At 53.5% G+C, this 23,768-nt stretch overlaps 1 protein-coding gene across 1 annotated transcript in view; it reads right to left on the reverse strand.

Annotated features, from left to right (window-relative positions):
- sspo (SCO-spondin) overlaps positions 1-23,328 on the reverse strand; it is a gene marked incomplete at both ends in the record, with an annotated part of 60,990 nt that extends 37,662 nt beyond the window's left edge. The window contains 25 exon segments of the mRNA XM_084485514.1: positions 144-271; positions 1,625-1,827; positions 2,418-2,552; positions 4,837-5,093; positions 5,312-5,406; positions 5,949-6,171; positions 9,342-9,633; positions 10,117-10,282; positions 10,427-10,651; positions 10,887-11,059; positions 12,008-12,182; positions 12,470-12,611; positions 13,035-13,290; positions 13,792-13,948; positions 16,287-16,412; positions 16,835-16,920; positions 17,115-17,273; positions 17,359-17,461; positions 17,769-17,992; positions 19,259-19,429; positions 19,945-20,027; positions 20,535-20,744; positions 21,930-22,013; positions 23,133-23,142; positions 23,184-23,328. Of these exon segments, the coding sequence (XP_084341640.1) occupies positions 144-271; positions 1,625-1,827; positions 2,418-2,552; positions 4,837-5,093; positions 5,312-5,406; positions 5,949-6,171; positions 9,342-9,633; positions 10,117-10,282; positions 10,427-10,651; positions 10,887-11,059; positions 12,008-12,182; positions 12,470-12,611; positions 13,035-13,290; positions 13,792-13,948; positions 16,287-16,412; positions 16,835-16,920; positions 17,115-17,273; positions 17,359-17,461; positions 17,769-17,992; positions 19,259-19,429; positions 19,945-20,027; positions 20,535-20,744; positions 21,930-22,013; positions 23,133-23,142; positions 23,184-23,328 (4,028 nt within the window).
- Between the last annotated feature and the right edge of the window lie 440 nt (positions 23,329-23,768).

A 23,768-nucleotide genomic window follows, 5' to 3' on the forward strand; every position in this document is an offset into this window, starting at 1 on the left:
CCTTAATGTGTTCAGTTCAAAGCCAGCCTGTTTGAACTGGTCAAGACAGCAGGGTTTGACTGGGTGGTTTGACTGGGTGGTTTGACTGGGTGGTTTGACTGGGTGGGGCAAAGGGTAATTCTCAAGGACTGGTTGCCACTCACCCACACGCGTCGAAGACACACCAGTCGTAGTACTGCTGGAAGGGCACCTCAGGGTGGCAGGGGGAGAAGAGCTCCTGGGTGAGCAGGCCGCACCGCTTCCTGGCCCAGGGCACCCTGTGGGGGTTCAGCTGGGAGGGGGAGAGGGGTCACACATCTGGATCACACCCTGGTACTGGTACTATCAGTCAGTTGGTTAGTAATTGAGTTAGTCTGTTATGCCGCTTTTCCACCGCCAGTACCAACTCGACTCGACTCAACTCGCCTCGACTCGACTCGGTTTGGTCGCGTTTCCATCTAAAAAAGTACCTCTTCAATGTGGGCGGGTCGTAGAAAAGAACCTCTCCACCATGGGCGGGTCGTCATTAGGTTTTAATCACGGGAGACGCGATTCCCGGGAAATCTGAATCTGATCAAGACTATTTCCTGATTCCCGGGAAAGGTTATGATGGGAAATAAAATAAAATAAAAAGCGCAATGACTGCGCGTCTATTGTTGTCATACGGTAACGTTGATGGAGGCGAAACTCGAGCCCTGGGAAAGGAACGACACTGAAACGAAACAGCGAAACACTGATCCTCCGGAGCCGGTCCGTGGACTCCAGCCACGCCGGACACACACAACCACGCCCGACACACATAACGACGCGCAGCCTAACTCTAGCCCCGGGAAAGGAGCGACACACACGGCGAAACGCTGATCAGTGTCCCCCTCGGGAGCGGGTTCGTGGACTCCAACCATGCCGGACACAACTTAACTGAGTGATTATTCCCATTGACAGCCGCTGGCCAATCAGTTACCAGCAGCCTATTTACGTCACACAAAAGTACCTACTCTGCTCACTTGGAACCTCGACGGAGGTAGTACTAAAAAAAAGTACCCGGTACTAGGTACCACTTTTTTTGCCAATGGAAACGCAAAAAAGGCGTGGCGAGTCGAGTCGAGTCGAGCTGGTACTGGCGGTGGAAAAGTGGCATTTGAGAGCTAGTGAGATGGTTAATCAGATAGCAGTTAGTTGCGACCAGCTGTCCTCCTCCTCAGGGTACTTAAATGCATTAGCACTTTGTCTTGTATGTTCACACTGGTATCAACGCATGTGTCTAGTTTTAATGTGATGTATTTTGTGTATGTCCAGTCAGACCTGTTGTCTCCCTTGTCTTGTGTGGTCTTGTACTGTCCTGTGTGGTCTTGTACTGTCCTGTGTGGTCTTGTACTGTCCTGTGTGGTCTTGTACTGTCCTGTGTGAGCCAATATCACCAAAATGAATTCCAGACGATTTCCGTCGTTTGGCAATAATAAAGACTTGACCAGAGTGTGTCTGAACGTGTCTAGGGGTACATAGAGGTGTATGGGGTGGGGCGCGTGTGTGCGTGCATGCGTGTGTGCATGCGCATGTTTACGTGTGTGCCTGTGCTTGCGTGCGTGTGTGCGTGTGTGCGTGCGCGTGTGCGTGTGTGCGCGTGTGCGTGCGTGCGTGCACCCACAGCGCAGGGGTCCCTCAGGTCCTGGTCCTCCACGTCCGGGCAGGACGGGCTGACCTTCCAGGAGTTTCCGAACAGCTCGGCGGTGGACTCCATGATGCCTTGCCTGGTGGTGAAGTCGTTCTCCGTGTCCCCGTCAAAGTTCCCGCAGAGCCCCCCGACCCGGCCGCGCAGGCGCGCCGCCAGACGCACGTACACACGCATGCCTGAGGGGGGAGCCGGCGGCACCAGGGGCAACAGAGAGATACAACGTTATGACTCCTCTGTTACAGCAAAGGGTCTAACACCATACAATACAAACACACCACAGTGCTAAGGAAGACACAAAGACACGCTAAAGTAAATGCTAAAGTAAGGACAAATGGGACAAACGGGACGAACAGAACAAACAGGACAAACAGGCAAACAGTATAAACAGTATGAATTATAAATTGGCCCAGTGACAGTGTGTCAGAGTAGTGTGTGTGAGTAGGAGTAAAAGTAAGTGTGTAAATGCAATGTAAAAAGACAAAGAGAGAAAAGTCCTGGCTGGAGATAAACACGAGAGGCTGACACTGGTCCAATGAATGCATTGTGATGTCACTTCGTTAAGCGTTTGTTGACCAGCGATGTGTGTTGCGTCGTGGTCAGGGTGTCACCAGAGGCAGTGTGTGTTGCGACGTGGTCGGGGTGTCACCAGAGGCAGTGTGTGTTGCGACGTGGTCGGGGTGTCACCAGAGGCAGAGTGTGTTGCGACGTGGTCGGGGTGTCACCAGAGGCAGAGTGTGTGTGTTGCATGCGAGGGCGAGCGACTGACCCCCGTCCCAGAGCAGAGTGACCCCCAGACGGGAGGACAGCGAGACGAACAGCCCCACGCGCTCCAGGGTCAGACCGCTACCGCCGTAGGACCGGGGCAGGGCCACCGGCATACCGTTCACCGTCACCGCTTTACCTGGAGAGAGAGGGAGGGAGAGGGAGGGGGAGGGAGAGGGAGGGGGGGAGGGAGGGAGGGAGAGGGAGAGAGAGAGAGAGAGAAAGAGAGAGAGAGAGAGAGAGAGAGAGAGAGAGAGAGAGAGAGAGAGAGAGACAGACAGACAGACAGACAGACAGAGGGAGGGAGGGGGAGAGAGAGAGAGAGAGAGAGCGAGAGAGAGACACAGACAGACAGACAGACAGGGAGGGAGGGAGGGAGAGAGAGAGAGAGAGAGAGAGAGAGAGAGAGAGGGGGGGGGGGGGGGAGGGAGAGAGAGAGAGAGACAGAGAGAGTAAAAGGTTTCTTTCTATGTTTTCTTATCATATGCTTTGTCAGTTTTCAGTCAGTTCATCACCATGCAAGGAGAGACAAGATTTGCAGAACTTCTCAAACAATGGCAGCTCCAGAGGACAGTTTGGCTTCGATCAATGGAGCGATGAAAACATCTCAACCACGGTGAAAGACGAACAGACGTTTGCACGGAAAGCTCTTCTCAGAGGACAGAGAAGCTCTCAGTGATTGGATGTGATGATCAGATCTATTCAGAGAGCTCTCTAATGCCGCTTTTCCACCGACAGTAGCAGCTCAACTCGCCACGACATAGGGCGGCACGACTTGGTTTGGTTCCAGGCACGTCGCGTTTCATCTAAAGAAGAAGCTCTCCAACGTGGGCGGGTCGTCATTAGGTTTTAATCCCGGGGGACTGGATTCCCGGGAAATCTGATCGAGACTATTTCCTGATTCCTGGGAAAGGTTATGATGGGAAATAAAATTTAAAAAACAACGCAATTAATGCGTGTCTATTGTCATATGGGAACGTTGATGGAGGCGGAAATCGAGCCCTGGGAAAGGAACGACACAAAAACCAAACAGAGAAACGCTGATCCGTGTCCCCCTCGGGAGCGGGTCCGTGGACTCCAACCACGCCGAACACACACAACCACGCTGGACACACACAACCACGCCAGACACACACAACCACGCCAGACACACACAACCACACTGGACACACACAACCACGCCAGACACACACAACCACGCCAGACACACACAACCACGCCGGACACACACAACCACGCCAGACACACACAACCACGCCAGACACAAACAACCACACGCAGCCTAACTCTAGCCCGGGAAAGGAGTGACACACATGGCGAAACGCTGATCAGTGTCCCCCTCAGGAGCGGGTTCGTGGACTCCAACCACGCCGGACACAACTTAACTTGAGTGATTATTCCCATTTACAGCCGCTGGCCAATCAGTTGCCAGCAGCCTGTTTACGTCACACAAAAGTACCTACTCCGCTCGCTTGGAACCTCGACGGAGGTGCTACTAAAAAAGTACCAGGTACTTTTCATTACAGAGCGCAGCCTTGATCATCTGCCTGTCTCCTGAGGCCAGGTCACAAAGGAGCATTCATCGCATCTGTACTGCAAGATATTGTGTGCCATTCAACCACCTACGCAGAATGTGTTTTTGGTTCCATAAACTAACGCTGAGGTTTGGACCGAATGCTCTCCTCCCATTGGTCCCATTCAGCAGCTGAGCGGGAGGAGGGGCAGGACAGAGCTGGCTCCGTTACTGCGACGGTCTCTCTGACCCCCCCTGACACACACAGCTTACACACAGCTAATCATTACCTCATTCACACAAACATGCTCATTAGTACTTCATTCACATCGGGCGTTCACTTCTCTTCTCTGCTCTGTTTAGAAGCCTTTTGTTATCAAGGTAGGAAGTTAATATAAGTTAATATCCATGTTTGCTTCTTCAAACCGCGACAGAATGGGAAATCAAGAGACAACGACATCAATTCAGGTCACAAAAGCTCATAAGATATGATGTACTGATCACACTAGTCCCAGCAGAACAGCATGAATAGACACTATATACATATACAGTATAGATGTAGCCAACATATTCTTTGACTTGTTTCTTGTTTTGGTTAACATACATGACATAATACCAAAAGCAGAACGCTCCTTCAGCCAGACCTGGGCTCACTGCCATCAGACTGAGATCATAACCTGAGGTCTGTTAGGTGGTCCTACGGGGGGGGGGGGGGGGGGGGGTCCTACCTCTGAGCAGGTCTAGGGGGGGGTCCTACCTCTGAGCAGGTCTGGGGGGGGGGGGGGTCCTACCTCTGAGCAGGTCTGCGGGGGGGGGGGGGTCCTACCTCTGAGCAGGTCTGCGGGGGGGGGGGGGGGGGGGGGGTTCTACCTCTGAGCAGGTCTGGGGGGTCCTAGGGGGGGGGTCCTACCTCTGAGCAGGTGGATGACGGTGTTCCCCAGGCTGAGGGTGACCGACTTGGTGCAGGTGACCCCCGTGCTGCCACAGGGCACGTTCTCCGCCGTCACGCTGAACAGGCCGTCCGTCTCCCGCGCCAGCACGTACTGGCAGTCGCCCAGGAAGGAGAAGCAGCGGCCGTCGAAGGTCACGTAGTGGGGGTCGCCCGTGGCAACGCACACGCCGCCGCACGCCGCCTGACCGCAGAGCCAGCGGCGGTCCTTACACACGCTGGGGGGGGGGGGGGAGAGGTTTGTTTAGGTCTTGTTTGCTTCGGTCTTGTTCTGTGGTGCTCAGAAGGAGAGAGAAAGATTCCCCGGAGGTGTTGGTCGGTGGATGTTCTATTCCTGAGGTTCTCTCTAGAATCTCAGGAACAGCTGCCGTACGTATGGTACACGGTGCAGGGTTAACCCAGACGTCTGGGCCCAGTGAAGCGCAGCAGTGCGTACCAGGTGTTGCAGTCCTTGGTGATGGTGTCGTTGGTGAAGTAGAGCCGTCCGTTGTGGTGACAGGGACAGTCCTCGGGCGGGACACAGCGGTCGCCCTGGGGGAGGAGACGCGGCACAGCAACGACGACATGAACCTCACAACACGTCAACACGTGTTCATCCCCGCACCGCACCGTGCCACGCCCACCCAGCCTCCAGACTCCAGAGTTCCACTGCTCCATTCATAGTAGTGTGCATTCAAAGGTTGCAACCAGACCCTAAAGCAACTCATTGTAGATGAAAAGCGATGCAAAGTCCATTGTGGACCTGTAGAGTGCTATGGGTTTATACTGGCCTCAATCTGGACTTAAATGCACAAAGTTTTAAAAACCTTTAAGGATACAACGTAACTCACACTGCCTCTCTATGAGGTGAACGCACGCTACTGCATGCATTACCTGTCAATGGTGGTTTTGGGTTGCCAGGTAACGTCAAATAACATCAAACATCAAACATTCAGGCCCCACCGCTCAATCTAATTGGCCAACGGATGGACCAGGAGAGCGGAGGTCGGAACAGTCCGCGCCCCTGACTCAAACCTCGGGGCCACTAGACCCTCGACGGACCAGAAGAAGCTGTTGACGGTGAGCAGACCCACCAGCAGCACGGCCCCCTGGGGGCACACGCACCCCGACAGAGGCTCCAGGCAGGGGGCCGCCCCCCCCCCCTGCTGCTGCTGCTGGTGCTGCTGCTGGCCGGGGGGGTCCAGGCTGGAGCAGCGGAGCAGGCAGGAGCGCGGGGAGTAGACCAGGGAGCCGGGGCAGCGGTTCAGCTCCTCACAGCGCCGCGCCGTGCAGTTCAGACGGCCCAGCTCACACACGCTGCAGACGCATGGAGGGAGAGAGAGAGAGAGAGAGAGAGAGAGAGGGGGGAGGGAGAGAGAGAGAGAGAGAGAGAGGGGGGGAGGGAGAGAGAGAGAGGGAGAGAGAGGGAGAGAGGGAGAGGGAGAGAGGGAGAGGGAGAGAGAGAGAGAGGGGGGAGGGAGAGAGAGAGAGAGAGAGAGAGGGGGGGAGGGAGAGAGAGAGAGGGAGAGAGAGGGAGAGAGGGAGAGGGAGAGAGGGAGAGAGGGAGAGAGGGAGAGAGGGGCGGCGGAGACACTCGGTCACAGATCAAGGCCTCAGAGCTGGGAGAGATACGCACGAGTAGAAACAAGGAAGGCGATTCCATGGCTACTAAAGTGAGATCTACTGCAATTAAAAGGTATTGCCCTATTCCCTTGTAAACCGCAGTTTACACAGAACGTCACAGACGGACGCACACGGAGCCTCATGTCTGAGGACTGTTGGGTCTTAGCGCCGTTGAAGCGCGCAGGAAGCCGGCTACCAGCTGGCTCACAGTCGGAGCTTCTGTTTCCACACGCAGGAATCACAATCATTAATGAACTGGAAGAGCAGCAAGGTTAATACAGGAACAGTGTCGTAGGCTTGGAGGCCTGGGCTTAGTGGAGGCCTGGGGTTAGTGGAGGCCTGGGGTTAGTGGAGGCCTGGGGTTAGTGGAGGCCTGGGGGTTAGTGGAGGCCTGGGGGTTAGTGGAGGCCTGGGGGTTAGTGGAGGCCTGGGGGTTAGTGGAGGCCTGGGGGCTTAGTGGAGGCCTGGGGTTAGTGGAGGCCTGGGGTTAGTGGAGGCCTGGGGGCTTAGTGGAGGCCTGGGGTTAGTGGAGGCCTGGGGGTTAGTGGAGGCCTGGGGGTTAGTGGAGGCCTGGGGGTTAGTGGAGGCCTGGGGGTTAGTGGAGGCCTGGGGGCTTAGTGGAGGCCTGGGGTTAGTGGAGGCCTGGGGTTAGTGGAGGCCTGGGGGCTTAGTGGAGGCCTGGGGTTAGTGGAGGCCTGGGGTTAGTGGAGGCCTGGGGTTAGTGGAGGCCTGGGCTTAGTGGAGGCCTGGGGGGTTAGTGGAGGCCTGGGGTTAGTGGAGGCCTGGGGTTAGTGGAGGCCTGGGGTTAGTGGAGGCCTGGGGTTAGTGGAGGCCTGGGGGTTAGTGGAGGCCTGGGCTTAGTGGAGGCCTGGGGGGTTAGTGGAGGCCTGGGGTTAGTGGAGGCCTGGGGTTAGTGGAGGCCTGGGGGTTAGACAGGACCAGACAGGTCCCCAACGTAATCCTCAGTGTTAGGGGCATAGGAAGGTTGACCTTTGGCCTATCAGCCGTAGTCGTAAAGCCTGAGAAGCTTTGGCAACCGCGTCCACTCACAGGGCCCAGAGCCAAGACGTTAAGCAACGGTCTCTAACTGATCTCAGCTCTATCAAAGTAAGCCGATACTGTGATGTCAGCAGATATTTACTGAGGGCAATACATCAAGGGACACACAGATGCTCTCTCACACTCTCACACACACACACACACACACACACACACACACACACACACAGACACACACACTCACACTCTAACACACACACACACACACACACACACACACTCACACAACAGGCTTAAGTACTTGGCAATTGTGGTTAAAGTCAAGTTAATGAGTTGGGAAGAGCAGCAGAGGCCAGTGGCGTGTGAAGCTGTCTTGCGGTGAAGAGATATGATGAAATCGACCTATCCTGTGATGGGAGGCAGCAGGAACATAGAGAGATTTCATCAGAGCTCTCCAACCACCAGGGACTCCATGGGGCCATGGAAGACAAAGTACAATCACTAATTATTAACACAATATCTTAACATCCATTTATTGATCTAATTGTAACTGCTGAGCAATATATTGCACATTTCTACAAAGTTTAATAGCGTTTTATACTGAGCAATTAGCTTTGATATTGATATCACAAGTATTTCTCAATCGAGAGGAGATCCAGTTGAAAGAATTACAATCTGTGATGTGGCTGCAACCTGCAAATAAGAAATCCCCCTTGACACGACATGAAGACTCTCAGACACTCTCAATTGCTGCAAAATACTCCTGCAGCTTGTGTGATGATCTGTCAGGGGACTGATCTGAATTAGCTTCAAGGAACCGGTGTACGGAGAAACATGACCTGGTAAGAAATGTTGAATTCATACCATGACATGGGACACAGAATACAACGTTGCTGCAGAACGTGCTACGTGCTATTTTAGTTCACCTGCATAATGCTCTGCTGACGTGAGATAAGAGGTCTAAGCGCTGTAAAGTCATTTAAACAATAAAAGAAATAACTCTGAACCTGAGCCAATGGACTTAGAATGGATCATCAATCACGTTAACTACAGTTTTACCACCTCAGAAACCATCTTTAACCAGGAACTTGACCACAACACCTCTGACATCACCCCCAGCCACAGAAACAAGTCATAGCATGGGTCAGATCCACAGCATCAAGAGACCAGACATTTGAACCTCTACATCCAGTCCTTTAGCATGTGCTTCTTTCCCAAGTGAAATAAGGAAGATAAGGAGAATTCAATTCTAAGCAAATGGTCAGCCACAGTAGACTTATGATTATACATCATTCAGACCAGTGCCAGATATAGCCACCGTAACTAACAGATGTCTCACGTTTCCCTGGTAACAGGTATGCAGCTGTTGCCACCACAACTTGTGGATTTGTTTGTTTTTTTGGGCACTACTGGAGAAAGCCGCCTAGCCAGGGCAGTTTGCATGCGCTTACGTGTGTTGGACAAACCAAAGACACAGCTATAGGAGCGTGGGGGTGAACACTAAACATGACTATTTTACATCTGGACACAGACGATGTCCAGTTAACTTGACTCAAACCGGCCAAACCCTTTTCACTTTTCACTTGAGAAGGTGGTGTTGCCTCTGACCCGTCATGACAGGGAGAGAGCATCGCCTCAGACCTCCGCTCAGCAGGAGCAGCTCCGTGCTCCGCTGAGCGTTAATGATTGATTGGATAAACCTGTGCATCACATCCTGGGCATCTCGAGACAACGTTGAGGGACCGTTTCTACGGGGGCCAACTCTGCAAGGTAGGGTTAGTTCATTTCTTGGGAGCTTAGTTTCTTGGGAGCTGTTACGAGGTTAGGGACAGTTCAACGATCCACAGCATCACGGACACACGTACCAGGTGTTGCAGTTGATTTGGACGGTGGCGCCGGGCTGGAAGGTCCTGTCTCCCTGCACACAGGGGCAGGCGGCCAGGGGCACGCACTGGCCCAGGGGGTCCTCAGCCAGCCCCGGGGGACACTGGCACCCCGGCACGCAGCTCGGAGTGGTGCGCCCGCCTCCTCCACTACCGCCACCACCCCCGTCGCCGTCGTCCTTGTCACAGCTCCAGCCCTGCTGCAGGTCCGAACACGAGCCGCCACACGCCCGGCCACACTCCTGGTACTCCTGACCCCCGGAGCACCGGACCGCTGGAGAGAGGGTGGGAGGGGGAGAGGGGAGAGGAGGGGGAGAGAGGGGGGAGAGAGAGGAGGGGGAGAGAGGGGAGAGAGGAGAGAGGAGAGGAGGTTAGCATAGGATGAGAGAGATAGAGGTGGGGGTAGAGGAGAGGAGAGGAAGGCAGGGGAGAGGAGAGGAGAGGAGAGGGGAGAGGAGGGGGAGAGAGGGGAGAGAGAGAAGAGAGGAGAGGAGAGGAGAGGAGAGGAGAGGAGAGGAGACGAAGGGAGAGGACAGGGGAGGAGAGGAAAGGAAAGGAAAGGAGAGGAGGAAATAAATAATAAATAAAGTAAGCAGAACATGTGTTTCAGTCTTGCAGATTTGCTTGTGGAACTTGTTGTTGTTGATGTTGGCTGAATTGAAGGATTCTCTCCGCTGCAGCTCTTGGCAGAACTTCTGTCTCAAATTGGCTCAGCTCAGACCGGTTCTGGCTTCAGTGCACATCGGGGCCTACTCACGACAGAAGGTGTGGTTGCGCCAGGGGATGGCCACGCCCTCCTGGGCGCAGTGGCGGGCGTAGGCCGTCAGGACGGTACAGTGACACGCCCCTCGCTGCTCACAGCCGCACACCTCCGCCTGGCAGAGCCGCACGTACGGCTCCCGCTCCACCACGTCATGACACGCCTGCAGGGGCCCCCCGGGGAGAAGACCCCCCTGTTACCATCACTCCTCTTCTCAGTCATCTACTCCTGCAGGGCCCCCCAGGGAGAAGACCCCCCTGTGACCATCACTCCTCTGTTCAGTGACCCCCCCCCCCCGGTCACGCACCTGGAAGACGGGGCTGTGGATGACGGAGCAGAGGACGTCGGCGTGGGGCCTCCTCTGGGCGTAGGTGGTGCAGGGGTCCGGGGCCACGGGGCCCCCCGCCGGCAGGGCGCAACGCTCCGCCGTGAACTTGGCGGCGAAGGCGGACACGCCGGCCTCCACGTCGCCCTCGGGGGTGGTGAAGTCGTCGTGCTGGCTCCAGGTCAGGGTGCCACACAGGCCGCGCACCTACGGCCAGGAGAGAGGAGGAGGAGGAGGTCTGGGGTCGCTCTGGGAAGCACCTCCTGCACCCAGCCTGGACCCAGACCCCGGTGTGTGTGTGTGTGTGTGTGTGTGTGTGTGTGTGTGTGTGTGTGTGTGTGTGTGTGTGTGTGTGTGTGTGTGTGTGTGTGTGTGTGTGTGGATCCGTCCCCCTGTGTGTGTGCGTGCGTGCGTGCGTGCGCGTGCGCGCGTGCGTGCAGACCTTGTGAGCGAAGCCGGGCTGCAGGGTGATGAGGGCCAGCGGGCCGTCCAGGTGCCACAGCAGCTGGGCCCCGAAGGTCTGCACCATGAGGAAGGAGGAGGAGGCCCGGCGGACCACCAGGTCCGCCGTCACCACCGGCAACGCCTCCCTCTGCCCGTTGAGCGTCACCGCGCCTGGGGGCACATCCCTCACCGGGTTAGTGTCAGGGTCTGTCCTAAGGGGTCGATGTCAGCCACAACCCCGACGGCCTCTTCTGTAACCCCTCCCAGGGGGTCAGCTGCTCTGGGGAGAGGTGGTGCTGTCGGTCCTTCCAAGTGCTAACTAGTCGGCTAAGCTCAGGAGGTAGGTGGTTGACTTGTAACCGGAAGGTTGCTGGTTCGATCCCCGGCTCCTCCTCCTAGCTGAGTGTGTCGAGGAGTCCCTGAGCGGGACGCCGGCGTCGGTGTGTGAACGTTTGAACCGACTTCTGTGAAGTCGCTTTGGATAAAAGCGTCTGCTAATGCCCTGAATGTAAACGCGCTGCTCCATCAGCTCACCAGGACCTGAGGGGGGCACAGTGCAGACCCCTCCCCCCCCCCCCCCCCCCCCCCCGAGCCCCAACGCTCACCAGCAGGGCCAGGACGCACCAGGAGGAACGCACTGAGGAACCCTTCTTTTAATCATTGCCCTTCTGCCTCACGTTACTGGGAGTTGAATTTTACCGCCTTTTCTATTCCCTGTATTTACTCATATCTGCAATCTGCTTCCCTGGCACGGCCTCACGCCTTATCACAGGAGGCGGAGCCAGGGCCTGTTTCCTCGACCCCCCCCCCGGCCCTTTGAAGCCCTGCAGAAGGTTTACGGTGACAAAGTGCTTCAGCCTAAACCGACCTGAACGGTTCCTCAGAGGACCGGTCTGATCGGTCTTTGTTTGGTGAGTGTTATGTCCACTAAATGTGTGGGATTGTTTTTGCCTAACTTGTGAACATGCTCAACCCCTGATAAAGTTGTTTTTTATTATATTCAAAGTTCTACAGCTCAGCCCTCCATGTTTCAGAGCGGGATCACACAGACTGGGCCGCGGAGAGGTTAGACGCTGAGTAGACCAGTGGGTCCAGACCAGCAGGTCCAGATCGGCTCACCAGTGTCTGTGATGGTGACTGTGGTCCGGAGGGCCGTGACGGACAGCTCCTTCAGACAGCCCTGCCCTCCTCCTCCTCCTCCTCCTCCTCCTCCTCCTCCTCCTCTTCCTCCCCCCATCCACGAGTCACAGTCTCCACACTGCAGGCTGACCGCCAACTTCCTGTCCACGAAGTCCTGGGAGGGCACACACATACACACACACACACACACACACACACACACACACACACGCACACACACGCAGATACACAAACACCCATACAGATACACAAACACACACACACACACACACACACACACACACAAGCATAAACAAATGTATTATGCAAAATATCCTGATAAACTGCTCAGGATATATCAGCAGAATGTGTATAAGAGTTTCCATTGGAGTTGGTTGGAGTGACATCAGCGGGGCCGTGGGGCCCCAGCTCACGGTGTCTCTACACCTCGTTGAGTCTCACCTCCACAGCAGTGAAGGAACAGGCTCCTCCCTGGAGAGAATACCGCTTCCTGTCAAAGGTGGTGACCTGCAGCGCGCCCACCAGCATGCACTGGGCAGCGCAGCGCTCCCCAGTACACAGCCACTGGCCGTCCTTACACACACTGGGAGACGGGGGAGGGGGGGGGGGGACACGTCACAAGGTAAACAACCCAGGGGACCATCGTTTAATAACTCACACACTCGTGGACACACACACACACATACACACACACACACAGACACACACACACACACATCGTGTGGACCCACACAAACACACACACACACACACACACACACACACACACACACACACACACACACACACACACACATGCAAGGACTCAAACACATACACACACACAAACGGGGACACACCATACATACACACACACACCAAACACACACACACACACACACACCTGGACACACACACACACACACAGGCACACACACACACACACACCACACAAACTCAGGCACACACACACACACACACACACACACACACACACACACACACACACACACACACACACACCCACCAGGTGTTGCACTGCTTCTGGATGGCGGCCCCTGGCTGGTAGGTGAGTCTCCGGTGGTAGCAGGGGCAGTCCGCCCTCCTCACGCAGAGGCCCCGGTGGAGGTACAGGCCGGGGGGGCACTCGCACCCCCCCACACACTCCTCCCGGCACTGGCCCAGGGCGGCCGCGTGGCCGGGGGGCTGGGGGGCCGCCGCGCAGCTGGGGGGGCAGGAGGAGACGCAGTCCGAGAACACCTGGCCCCCGGGACACGCCCGACCTGGGGGGCAGAGGTCACCGTCAGACGGTTCTGAAGCACACCAGGCCTGGGGTCAAAGGTCACAGTCAGACGGTTCTGAAGCACACCAGGCCTGGGGTCAAAGGTCACCGTCAGACGGTTCTGAAGCACACTGGGCCTGGGGTCAAAGGTCACAGTCAGACGGTTCTGAAGCACACTGGGCCTGGGGTCAAAGGTCACCGTCAGACGGGCCTGGGGTGGGGGGGGGTGGGGGGGGTGGGGGGGGGCGCGGGGTCAAACACAGACAGACCAGCAGGTTGATGGCTGTCGTGTGTCGAAGAGAACTGAAAGTGGAAAGGCCGTGATGTCACACATGATGTCACACATGATGTCACACATGATGTCACCCTGAGGGGCCGGTGACCTCTCACTGAGGTGAGTGATGAGCGCTGAGTGACGCTACGGACCGGACCCCGTGCTGAGAGGAGGAGGAGGACTCAGAGAGCAGCAGCAGCTCCAGGTGCAAGGCGGGCGTTGACTCACCGCACAGCGCGGCCGTCCTCCAGACGGTGACCAGGTGCTGCTGGGCACACTCGCGCGCGTAGCTGGCCAGGGTGTCGCACACGGCGGTGCGGCGGCCGCGGGGGCCCGCGCTGCAGTACAGGTACAGACAGGTGTCCAGGTACACCGCCGGGTCCACCTGGGGGAACACACACGCACCAGCTGTCTCCCTGCAGACACGTCCACGTCCTCCCGCCCCGCCCCCCCCCCCCGCTACACTGGGGCTGGTTCCCAGAGCGGAGGCTGCAGCCTCGCTAGAACGCTGCCATGCGAGTGGCGTCCTGCGGAGACGAGGCTTAGTGCTGCCTCAGCGTTTGTAGCGTTCAGAGTTTGGAACGACTCGCTGGTGTGGAAGCGCTTCCTCCGCTTCCTCTTTTTGATACTGCTCCAGTGGTAAACGTTGTAATATTTTAATAGTTGTGAAATCGTTGTTGGATACAGTAGTTTGTTTAAACACCGGCTACGTACATATTGAAACAAATCAATCCGTGCAAAATACAGCCGATCGTTACGTTGCGAAAACGTTTGAAAAAAATCGCACAGGACTTTAAGCTTAATTGTTTGCATTTACATGATTAATCTATAAAAAGCAATACGTCAAGAAATACTTTCAATACGTTCAAATAACTTCACGTGTGTAAAGTGACGTTTTAAATACCCCGCGCAGCGTGTGAACGCAAAGGATTGTGGGGATTTTGGCTCGTTGAGGATGCAGCGATGCATCCTTGAAAAATCTCGGAATTCTCAAAAACAAAGGAGGCGAAAAGGACGTGAATTCCCGAGGGTTCACGACATCGGAGCAGCGCTGGTCGGCGTTCTGTGACGTGGCGTCCTTTAAAGGGCGGCCGTTGAGCATGCTTCCTTCACGTTGGGAAACAGCCAGACACATGAGACAAATCCACTTCCTGTCCCGCCCCCCCGCTACACAGACACATGAGACAAATCCACTTCCTGTCCCGCCCCCCCGCTACACAGACACATGAGACAAATCCACTTCCTGTCCCGCCCCCCCGCTACACAGACACATGAACCAAATCCACTTCCTGTCCCGCCCCCCCGCTACACAGACACATGAGACAAATCCACTTCCTGTCCCGCCCCCCCGCTACACAGACACATGAGACAAATCCACTTCCTGCCCCACCCCCACTACAGACACATGGAGGGCGCACATCCTGTAAGACCATGACAATCAGAGGGATTGATGATGTCACTATGACAGACGGACGGACGGACAGACAGATAGATGGATGCGACATTTAAAACATTTAAAAGCAGACTTGTACCGAACATTATCCAGAGGAATAAGCACTAGCTTCAGCTTCATGGCCCATGACCAGGATACAACAAACAGACAGACAGATGGATTAACCTATGAAACCTTCACAGCAGTCTTCTACCAATCATTGTCCAGGGGCAATACAATGCACCGATAACGACAGAGATAAGACAACACTTATCTTTAGAGTGTTAAAGGCTTCATTGAGATACATGGACGTCATTCAAACCCACTATCAGTTATCTACTGTTTCACACACATTCTACTCTACCGAGTAGTGAGGGGAGATCTGGGGTCAACAGGAAATGGATGTCTACTAAATGAATACTGCTTACGTGCATCTCTCCAATAAAAGACAATTCGATGCGTATCTCGATACATGGGGTACGATACGATTCAGGAACGATAAATTTTTTAAATGGAACGATTCGATTCAGTTCGATTCAGAAGGATTTCGATTTGATTCGATGTGGCACGGCTCAATTCGAGGGGGTATGATGCGATGGATTTCTTGTTGAAAGTAGACAATCATTTCACAAAATGAATTAACTTGTAAATGTGGCATTTCCTTCAAAAAGATTGATCAAAGACTAGAGAAGAAGTGTATTTGTTAGGGGTGTGCAGCTCTCCAATAAAAGACGATTCGATGCGTATCTCGATACATGGGGTACGATACGATTCAGGAACGATACATTTTTAAAATGGAACGATTCGATTCAGTTCGATTCAGAAGATTCGCATCTTTTAAATCAAAATCGATTTTCCGATTCAAATCGGTTTTTGTTACACCCCTACTGCTTACCAACAGTAACAGGTCAAGCAAGCAAGCATTAAACCAAACTCCTTAAACAGTATTCCTGGTTAAAGACCTAATGTCTGCTAGGTGTTTTATGTTCTTTATGCTCTTCCTTCAAATGATTAAATCAGTGTAAGATCATCACAGCGGTCATGTAAACATGATTCGAAAAATTCACTTATTCACGCAATGACACACATAACTGCACGCGTTCATTTACAGGGCGACAATCAACGTGGACTTGTGCCCCACTGCCTCATGGGAAATCCTACACATCGAGGTCCCTCTTCCAACTGAAGTGGGACAGCCGTACCCCCCCATGTGACCTCTATTCTCCCCCTATCCAGCCTCCTCTCTGCTGAGAGTCAGGCCCCCCCCCCCTGTCCTGGGAGGTGGACTGACCCGCTGGTGGCACTGGGAGAAGGGGCTCTCCATCAGGCGCTGGCACTCAGCCTCCGCCTGCCGGCGCAGCGCCGCGTCCCCCGTCAGGTCACAGCTGTGGCCCAGCTCGGCCGCGTCGCCGCAGCCCTGGGGGTCAGAGGGGTCAGAGGGGTCAGAGGGGTCAGAGGGGTCAGAGGGGTCAGAGGGGTCAGAGGTCACCGGACAGGCTCAGATGACATCATACTCCAGCACAGTCACAGTAGCTGGTTAAATCTTTGTTAAGGCGCTGTCAGCAAAATGTATCAGTATAAATGAGTGTTAAACAGCTCTATGTTCAGTAACATGGTTCCCTCTGCTCTGCAATAAACAGAATTTAAATTTTTTGGCATTCCCACTTTATCCAATCAGGAGAGAGAACTCCTCAAAGAGGCGTCCCCTCCCTGCGTCCGCCACGCCAGCGATGGTCGGTCCGAACTCTCCTCCTCATCTGTGTTGATATGCTCCTCGGGTTTCCTACGAGCAGAAACAACACAAGGAGTTTTCTACTGTGTGGTTGCCACGTCGATCACCTGGTTCTGCGAGTCTGGAACCCTCCAGGAGTTTCCAAAGCTCGCGGCGTACCGGGACAGCGTTCCGGCCATCGTGCGGAAGTCGTCTGTGTGTGTGGGGGGGATTTACACAGAAAGAGAGTTTTATTCATGAACAGTGTGAACCCGCAGTTTTGCGCCCAATTCGGAGGCAATCTATTCAAACATCGTTGATAAAAGAACGTGTGATTCAAGAGGAAGTAGTACTGAATGTTTAAAATGTCGAGACGAGATGGAGAGTAGGGTGTTTTGTGCGTCTCACCGTCAGCGTTGTTGTTGTAGAGCCCACAGAGCCCCCTGGTGGTGGCCATGTGCTCGGCGGTCACCGTCAGGTACACAGTGTTGTTCAGATCAAACTTCACCCTCAGCCCCAGACCGCTCTCCACGAACACAAAGTCCCCCAGCCAATGGACGCTCACTCCTAAACAAGGACGGAAACAAACGTCTTGAGTGACTTAAATCTGCTTTCTGTCATCAGAGGACGTTTCCAGCAGCACGTTCCCCACCGTTCTGGAAGAGGGCCTCCCCCTGGTCCACCTGGACGTTGTTAAGGGTTAGATTCCGGAGGCGGACGGACACCAGGTCCAAACCAAGCATCATCCGGAGAGCCTGCAGCGCCACACATAATACACGTGGAGGTGGATTAGAGCTTCACATCGTGGTGGAGGTGGATTAGAGCTTCACATCGTGGTGGAGGTGGATTAGAGCTTCACATCGTGGTGGAGGTGGATTAGAGCTTCCCAGCGTGGTGGAGGTGGATTAGAGCTTCACTAGAGCTGAACTCCGACCGTCTCCTATCGCTGGAATCTTGTCCCTGATCTTTCCGTGTCTTAACTTAAGTCCTCCACCCTAAGGTGACGGTGCTCCCTCACCTTACTGCAGTCTCCTCCGCCCTAAGGTGACGGTGCTCCCTCACCTTACTGCAGTCTCCTCCGCCCTCGCAGACGGTGCTGACGTAGACGGCCCAGGTGCCGTCGGTGGAGGCCGCCAGCACGTAGGTGCAGCTGCCCTGGAAGTGGAAGTGCTTCCCGTCGAAGGAGCGGTAGTGGGCTCCGCCCCAGGTCACGCAGGTGGCCGACCCCTGGGGGTCCCTGGTGCTGCCCAGCAGGCCCCCCCGCACCAGCAGGGAGGACTGGGAGTCTGGGAGACCCGGGGGAAACACAGAGGGGAGGATTATTGGTCATTTCAAAGCCTTTTGGATGTGATTGGGTGGATTGGATTTTAACAGTTTTGCCTGTGTGTGTGTGTGTGTGTGTGTGTGTGTGTGTGTGTGTGTGTGTGTGTGTGTGTGTGTGTGTGTGTGTGTGTGTGTGTGTGTGTGTGTGTGTGTGTGTGTGTGCGTATGTATGTGTGTGTGTGTGTGTGTGTGTGTGTGTGTGTGTGTGTGTGTGTGTGTGTGTGTGTGTGTGTGTGTGCGTGCGTGCGTGCGTGCGTGCGTGCGTGCGTATGTATGTATGGATGTATGGATGGCCCCCACTGCACTTCTGACCATCCCTGGAACGAGGGATCCCCCACTCTGCGTTCCTTCTCAAGATTTCTTCCTTGCTCTTTTTTCGTGACCTCTGGGGTGCTTGGGTCAGGGGGGTGTTGTAAATATATGGCCTGTTAAGCCAGTCAAGTCAAATGATTATCAGTGCACCAGCGGGTGCGTGAGGTGGACTTTGGCTGCGGTCGTGGTAATGAGAGTTGTAGGATGGTGAGATAATTCACTTGAAGTCATGCCAGGACCTTTCCCACAGGCACCTTATTATGTTATATAATATTATATCTCCTCATTGTTCCATAGGTTCAAATAAACCTTTGGCTCAGCGGATTTTGACATCAGACTGAACTCAACTGTAAGGATCCTTGACATTGAAATCAACAGCAGCACAAACCTTGATCATTCATACATTGTAGATTTTTTTAATTCATATTTTGGTTAAGGATTAGACATTGTCATCAATGAAGCATCACTATGAAGTAGCTTAAGGAGGGTGGCAGGATACAGACTCTAAAGACAATGTGCAGTTCAAAGGTCAACATTCATTTACAAAAGATTTCCCATATTCAGCCAAACCCCCAGAAATGCTTTTTCTTTCTAATGAACTAAAATAATAATAAAGACTGTGGAGAAAATATTCATGTTAATGACGCATGTGTATGTGTGTATGAGCGTGCACATGTGTGTGTGTGTGTGTGTGTGTGTGTGTGTGTGTGTGTGTGTGTGTGTGTGTGTGTGTGCACGTGTGTGTGTGTGTGTGTGTGTGTGTGTGTGTGTGTATGTGTGTATGTGTGAATGAGCGTGCACATGTGTGTGTGCGTGCGTGCGTGCGTGCGTGCGTGCGTGCGTGCGTGCGTGCGTGCGTGCGTGCGTGCGTGCGTGCGTGCGTGTGTGTGCGCGCGCGCGTGCGTGCATGCACTGACCCGGCAGGAGGGTGTAGGTACATGACAGACAGGCGCCGTCGGAGGCGTTGCGCCAGCTCAGAGCCCAGGAGCCTCCACAGCACTGCTCCATGGACATCAGCGACGAGTTGTGGACCCCTGGGAAGTCCTCACAGCTCCAGGTGGAGAAGCAGCGGCCGCGGACCCCCGTCGCTACAGGGAGGAGGGGACAGGAGGCGTCAGGCTGCCGCTGGCCGCTGGCTTACGCCGTGAGCGTTTACAACGGAACAGGGCTCTGCAGCGGCTCAGTGAATGTTGGTGGTCCTTCAAATGGCCGACCGCTCTCCCATTGTTCTAAATGTTTGTCTGTCTGCCATAATCCCACTCCACAGCCCTCCGTCTTCTCTTCTAGGTAATTGTTGGTTCTTGTCCTTGTCTGTTTGTCTGTCTTCATGTCTCTGTCCGTCTGTTCGTCTGTTGCACTATAGGGTGAGTGAGATTCCAAGCTGCTTTAACCTTCTTGTTTGAACCTAAGCCTGGATAAAAATAAAGTTGTCCTCCGAAGAGGGGGTGTGGTGGTGGGCCAAGAAACAAAAACAACAAAAAAACAACAACAACAACAAATGGCTGACCACACTTTTCCTTTCCCTCCCACTGAGTGGAGGCACCTTCCCGTCCAGTCTCACACTGGGTGGAGGCACCTTACCGTCCGCTCTCAGGCTCCTTACCCTGGGAGCAGTGCGGGCCGCCCCAGCCCTCGCAGCAGCCCTGCACCGTCTTGTTGACCGTCTGGCTCTGGACCTCTGGAGGCCTGGAGGACGGAGACACAACAGAGGCAGACGTTGGATAAGGGGGTCAGCGTTCGTTATGTGACCGCCCACCTGCACTGTAGATAGCTTCTTCTTGCAGAAGCCAATTCTTTAAAAACACATTCAGACAGAGGCGAAGACGACCACAACCCAGCGTCTGTTTCGATCTGAGCCTTAACCTTGAACCACTTCAAGAAACAAGTGGTTCAAGAGGAAGACTTTGTCAAAGTTTGTACTGTAAACGAATGGCATCCTGCATCATAAGGGACTATAGCGGAGCCCACCTGTACAGCAGGGGGCCCCGGGGCCCTGCTGCTGACACCATAAGGGGGAGGAGCCTACCTGTACAGCAGGGGCCCCGTGCTGACACCATAAGGGGGAGGAGCCTACCTGTACAGCAGGGGGCCCCGGGGCCCTGCTGCTGACACCATAAGGGGGAGGAGCCCACCTGTACAGGGAGCAGGTGGCCCCGGGGCCCCGTGCTGACACCATAAGGGGGAGGAGCCTACCTGTACAGGGAGCAGGTGGCCCCGGGGCCCTGCTGCTGGTAGTACTGGGCGATGCCGTCGTCCCCGCCGTGTCGGAGGCGCATGCGCTCCACGTCCAGCCTCCAGCCCTGGGTGCTGTACTGGTAGACCCGGGAGCAGCCCACCTCCAGCTGCTGGCGCGGGGACAGGACGCGCTCCACCTGCTGCTCCGCCCGGTGGGGGCACCAGTGGCTGAGAGGGGAGTCAGGTCTGGTTATAGAAACCACCTCGGTCATCTAGATAGAGCTATAGATCTATAGCTATAAATACATCTATGGATCTATCTATAGATCTGTATCTCTTGATATCATCTAGAGATAGATTATAGATCTATAGATATAGCTATAAATACATCTATGGATCTATCTATAGATCTGTATCTCTTGATATAATCTAGAGATAGATTATAGATCTATAGATATAGCTATAAATACATCTATAGATACATCTATAGATGTATCTATAGATAGATAGATATAAATCAATATATACCAATATATATAGGTATATATATATATATATATATATATATATATATATATATATATATAAATATATATAGATATATCTTTGTTAATAGATGTAATATTTCATTGCTTTCAGCTTCAGCTCAGTCCACAAACACAACACTAAGTACAACTTCTGCATTTAAAAGTTAAATGTAATTCAGTTGAATGTAATTTAATAATTATTACGATTTTAAAAAGTAACTCTTTTTAGACATGATGTCCCAGGTGGGTAGGGCACTAGGTGGAGTACAGGAAGTAAAAGATAGCTGAAGATAAAACCACGTCTGGATAAAACGATGCTACAGTAGAGCAGTCACGATCATGGTGGGACAGTGTTTTCTTCAATATCGTAAGCAAATCAATGGGATCCTCATTGTAGTAATAACCAATACGTTCCTACCAATAAACATAAACATTTTTTTAAATGTTTAAATAAAATCAATACACTCAGCCTACTACTATTATGTCACGGAGGCACTCCGAAAGTCGAATGAGACTAACAGGAGGTGAAGAGACCTCACAGACCCCATGGCCTCCACCAGCTAAGAGGAGGAGCAGTAAAGATCTCACAGACCCCATGGCCTCCACCAGCTAAGAGGAGGAGCAGTAAAGATCTCACAGACCCCATGGCCTCCACCAGCTAAGAGGAGGAGCAGTAAAGATCTCACAGACCCCATGGCCTCCACCAGCTAAGAGGAGGAGCAGTAAAGATCTCACAGACCCCATGGCCTCCACCAGCTAAGAGGAGGAGCAGTAAAGATCTCACAGACCCCATGGCCTCCACCAGCTAAGAGGAGGAGCGGTAAAGATCTCACAGACCCCATGGCCTCCACCAGCTAACAGGAGGAGCGGTAAAGATCTCACAGACCCCATGGCCTCCACCAGCTGCAGCCCCAGTAGGACCAGGAGCAGCGTCTCCAGGGCCCTCCGTCCTGACATGGTTCCTGAGGGTCTGTGGACACGAGGGGAGCACAGCCAGCATCGTCACATACAAACACCAAATATATACACCGCCTGTTCTCGACTGGTATGCATTATCTTATTTATGTCGTCTCATCATTAGACATTTTAATCATATCCAGATATTAGGAGAAGTGTTCAAATGATAACGACTTATTAGGAATATGAACAAAGCGTTAAAGACAACATATGAATTCAACAAGTAGTAATGTTAACGACTCCTCTGATTCCAGAGCTAGATAGAGACTGAAGCATGCCGGTCTGACCCAGAGATCAAATGTGCCCGCTTACCGTAAAAAGTGCTTTGTAGATAATCTTTTGGAAAGATCTTTTAAAAACTGTTCAGTCAATCCTTGGCTGGTTATCAATTTGTCAGATTGGACCTCTTTTTTCTGTTTCCTTGTCGGATCCAGTTGGATATAATCCTCCCTCCAGTGGCTTGTTGTCTTATGGGGATACAAGGTACGCATTGTGCAAGTATTAAATTGGGGGGGGGGGCTCCTGGCCGGCAGCGTGCCATCTGAGGCCCCTGTCATTGGCTATAGGTGTCCGGTCACAGCTGGGGGAGCCAGCATTGGCCCTCGTTTCTGTGATACAGGCACTGCCTCGCCCAATCAAACACAACACTGTAGGTAAGGAGGCCTCTGCGCCTGTCTGAGAGAGAGAGAGATAGAGAGAGATAGAGAGAGATAGAGAGACAGAGAGAGAGAGAAAAAGAGAGAGAGAGAGAAAGAGCGAAAGAGAAAGAGAGTAAGGGAACGAGAAAAAGAGAGAGAGGGAGAGAGAGAGGGAGAGAGAGACAGATAGACACAGAGAGACACAGAGAGAAAGAGAGAGCGAGAGAGAATGAGAACAAGAGAAAGGGAGAGAGAAAGAGTGAGGGAACGAGAAAAAGACAGAAAGAGAGAGACAAAAGAGAGAGAGAGAGAGAGGGGGGGGGAAGAGAGAGCGAGATGTGTGCCTAACTCCCAGGATGAAGAGATGTTTGTCAGAGCCTAATCCTATAAGGAGAGATGTTCCAGGAAAGATAGTGGGGGCGTTTATTCAATGAAGCGAGACAAAAGACATGGGGCCTCGTGGCTTTCACACTCGCCAATATCCAACATCTGACCCCCTGACCCCTAGAAAAGGAAGCACAAACACAGCTGCCACCACAGCACACCTTGGCATGAGCTCAGGCCTCTGGAAGGAGTCATCACTGTCTCCACGTGGGCCATCGTCACGGCGCCGCCGCTGAGCCCAGCGTTCAGGGACGGTACCTCATGTTCTTCCTGTGAGTGGGAGAGGAGCCCTTTGTTCTGGCCCATGAGTCAGTCTGTTGCAGTTAGTCAGGTTCCTAGGATACCGCACGGTCGTTGCAGTCTCAATTAGTGTCTGCGTGCAAAACAGCAACACAACACAATGTTTCAATTCCAGTGATCTGGTTTCATTCACATGCTTTTGCAATTCACAAGGACGTTTCCGAAAATAATTTTCTGATTCAAGCTGTATCTGAGAAAAAGTGCCTCGCAAAAGGCCAGGGCAACCATCTCAGAACCTCTGATCCACCTAGCAGCTCTCTGATCCACCTAGCAGCTCTCTGATCCACCTAGCAGCTCTCTGATCCACCTAGCAGCTCTCTGATCCACCTAGCAGCTCTCTGATCCACCTAGCAGCTCTCTGATCCACCTAGCAGCTCTCTGATCCACCTAGCAGCTCTCTGATCCACCTAGAACCTCTCTGATCCACCTAGCAGCTCTCTGATCCA

Source organism: Micromesistius poutassou, assembly GCF_964030765.1.
Source record: "Micromesistius poutassou genome assembly, chromosome: 21".
NCBI lineage: Eukaryota > Metazoa > Chordata > Actinopteri > Gadiformes > Gadidae > Micromesistius > Micromesistius poutassou.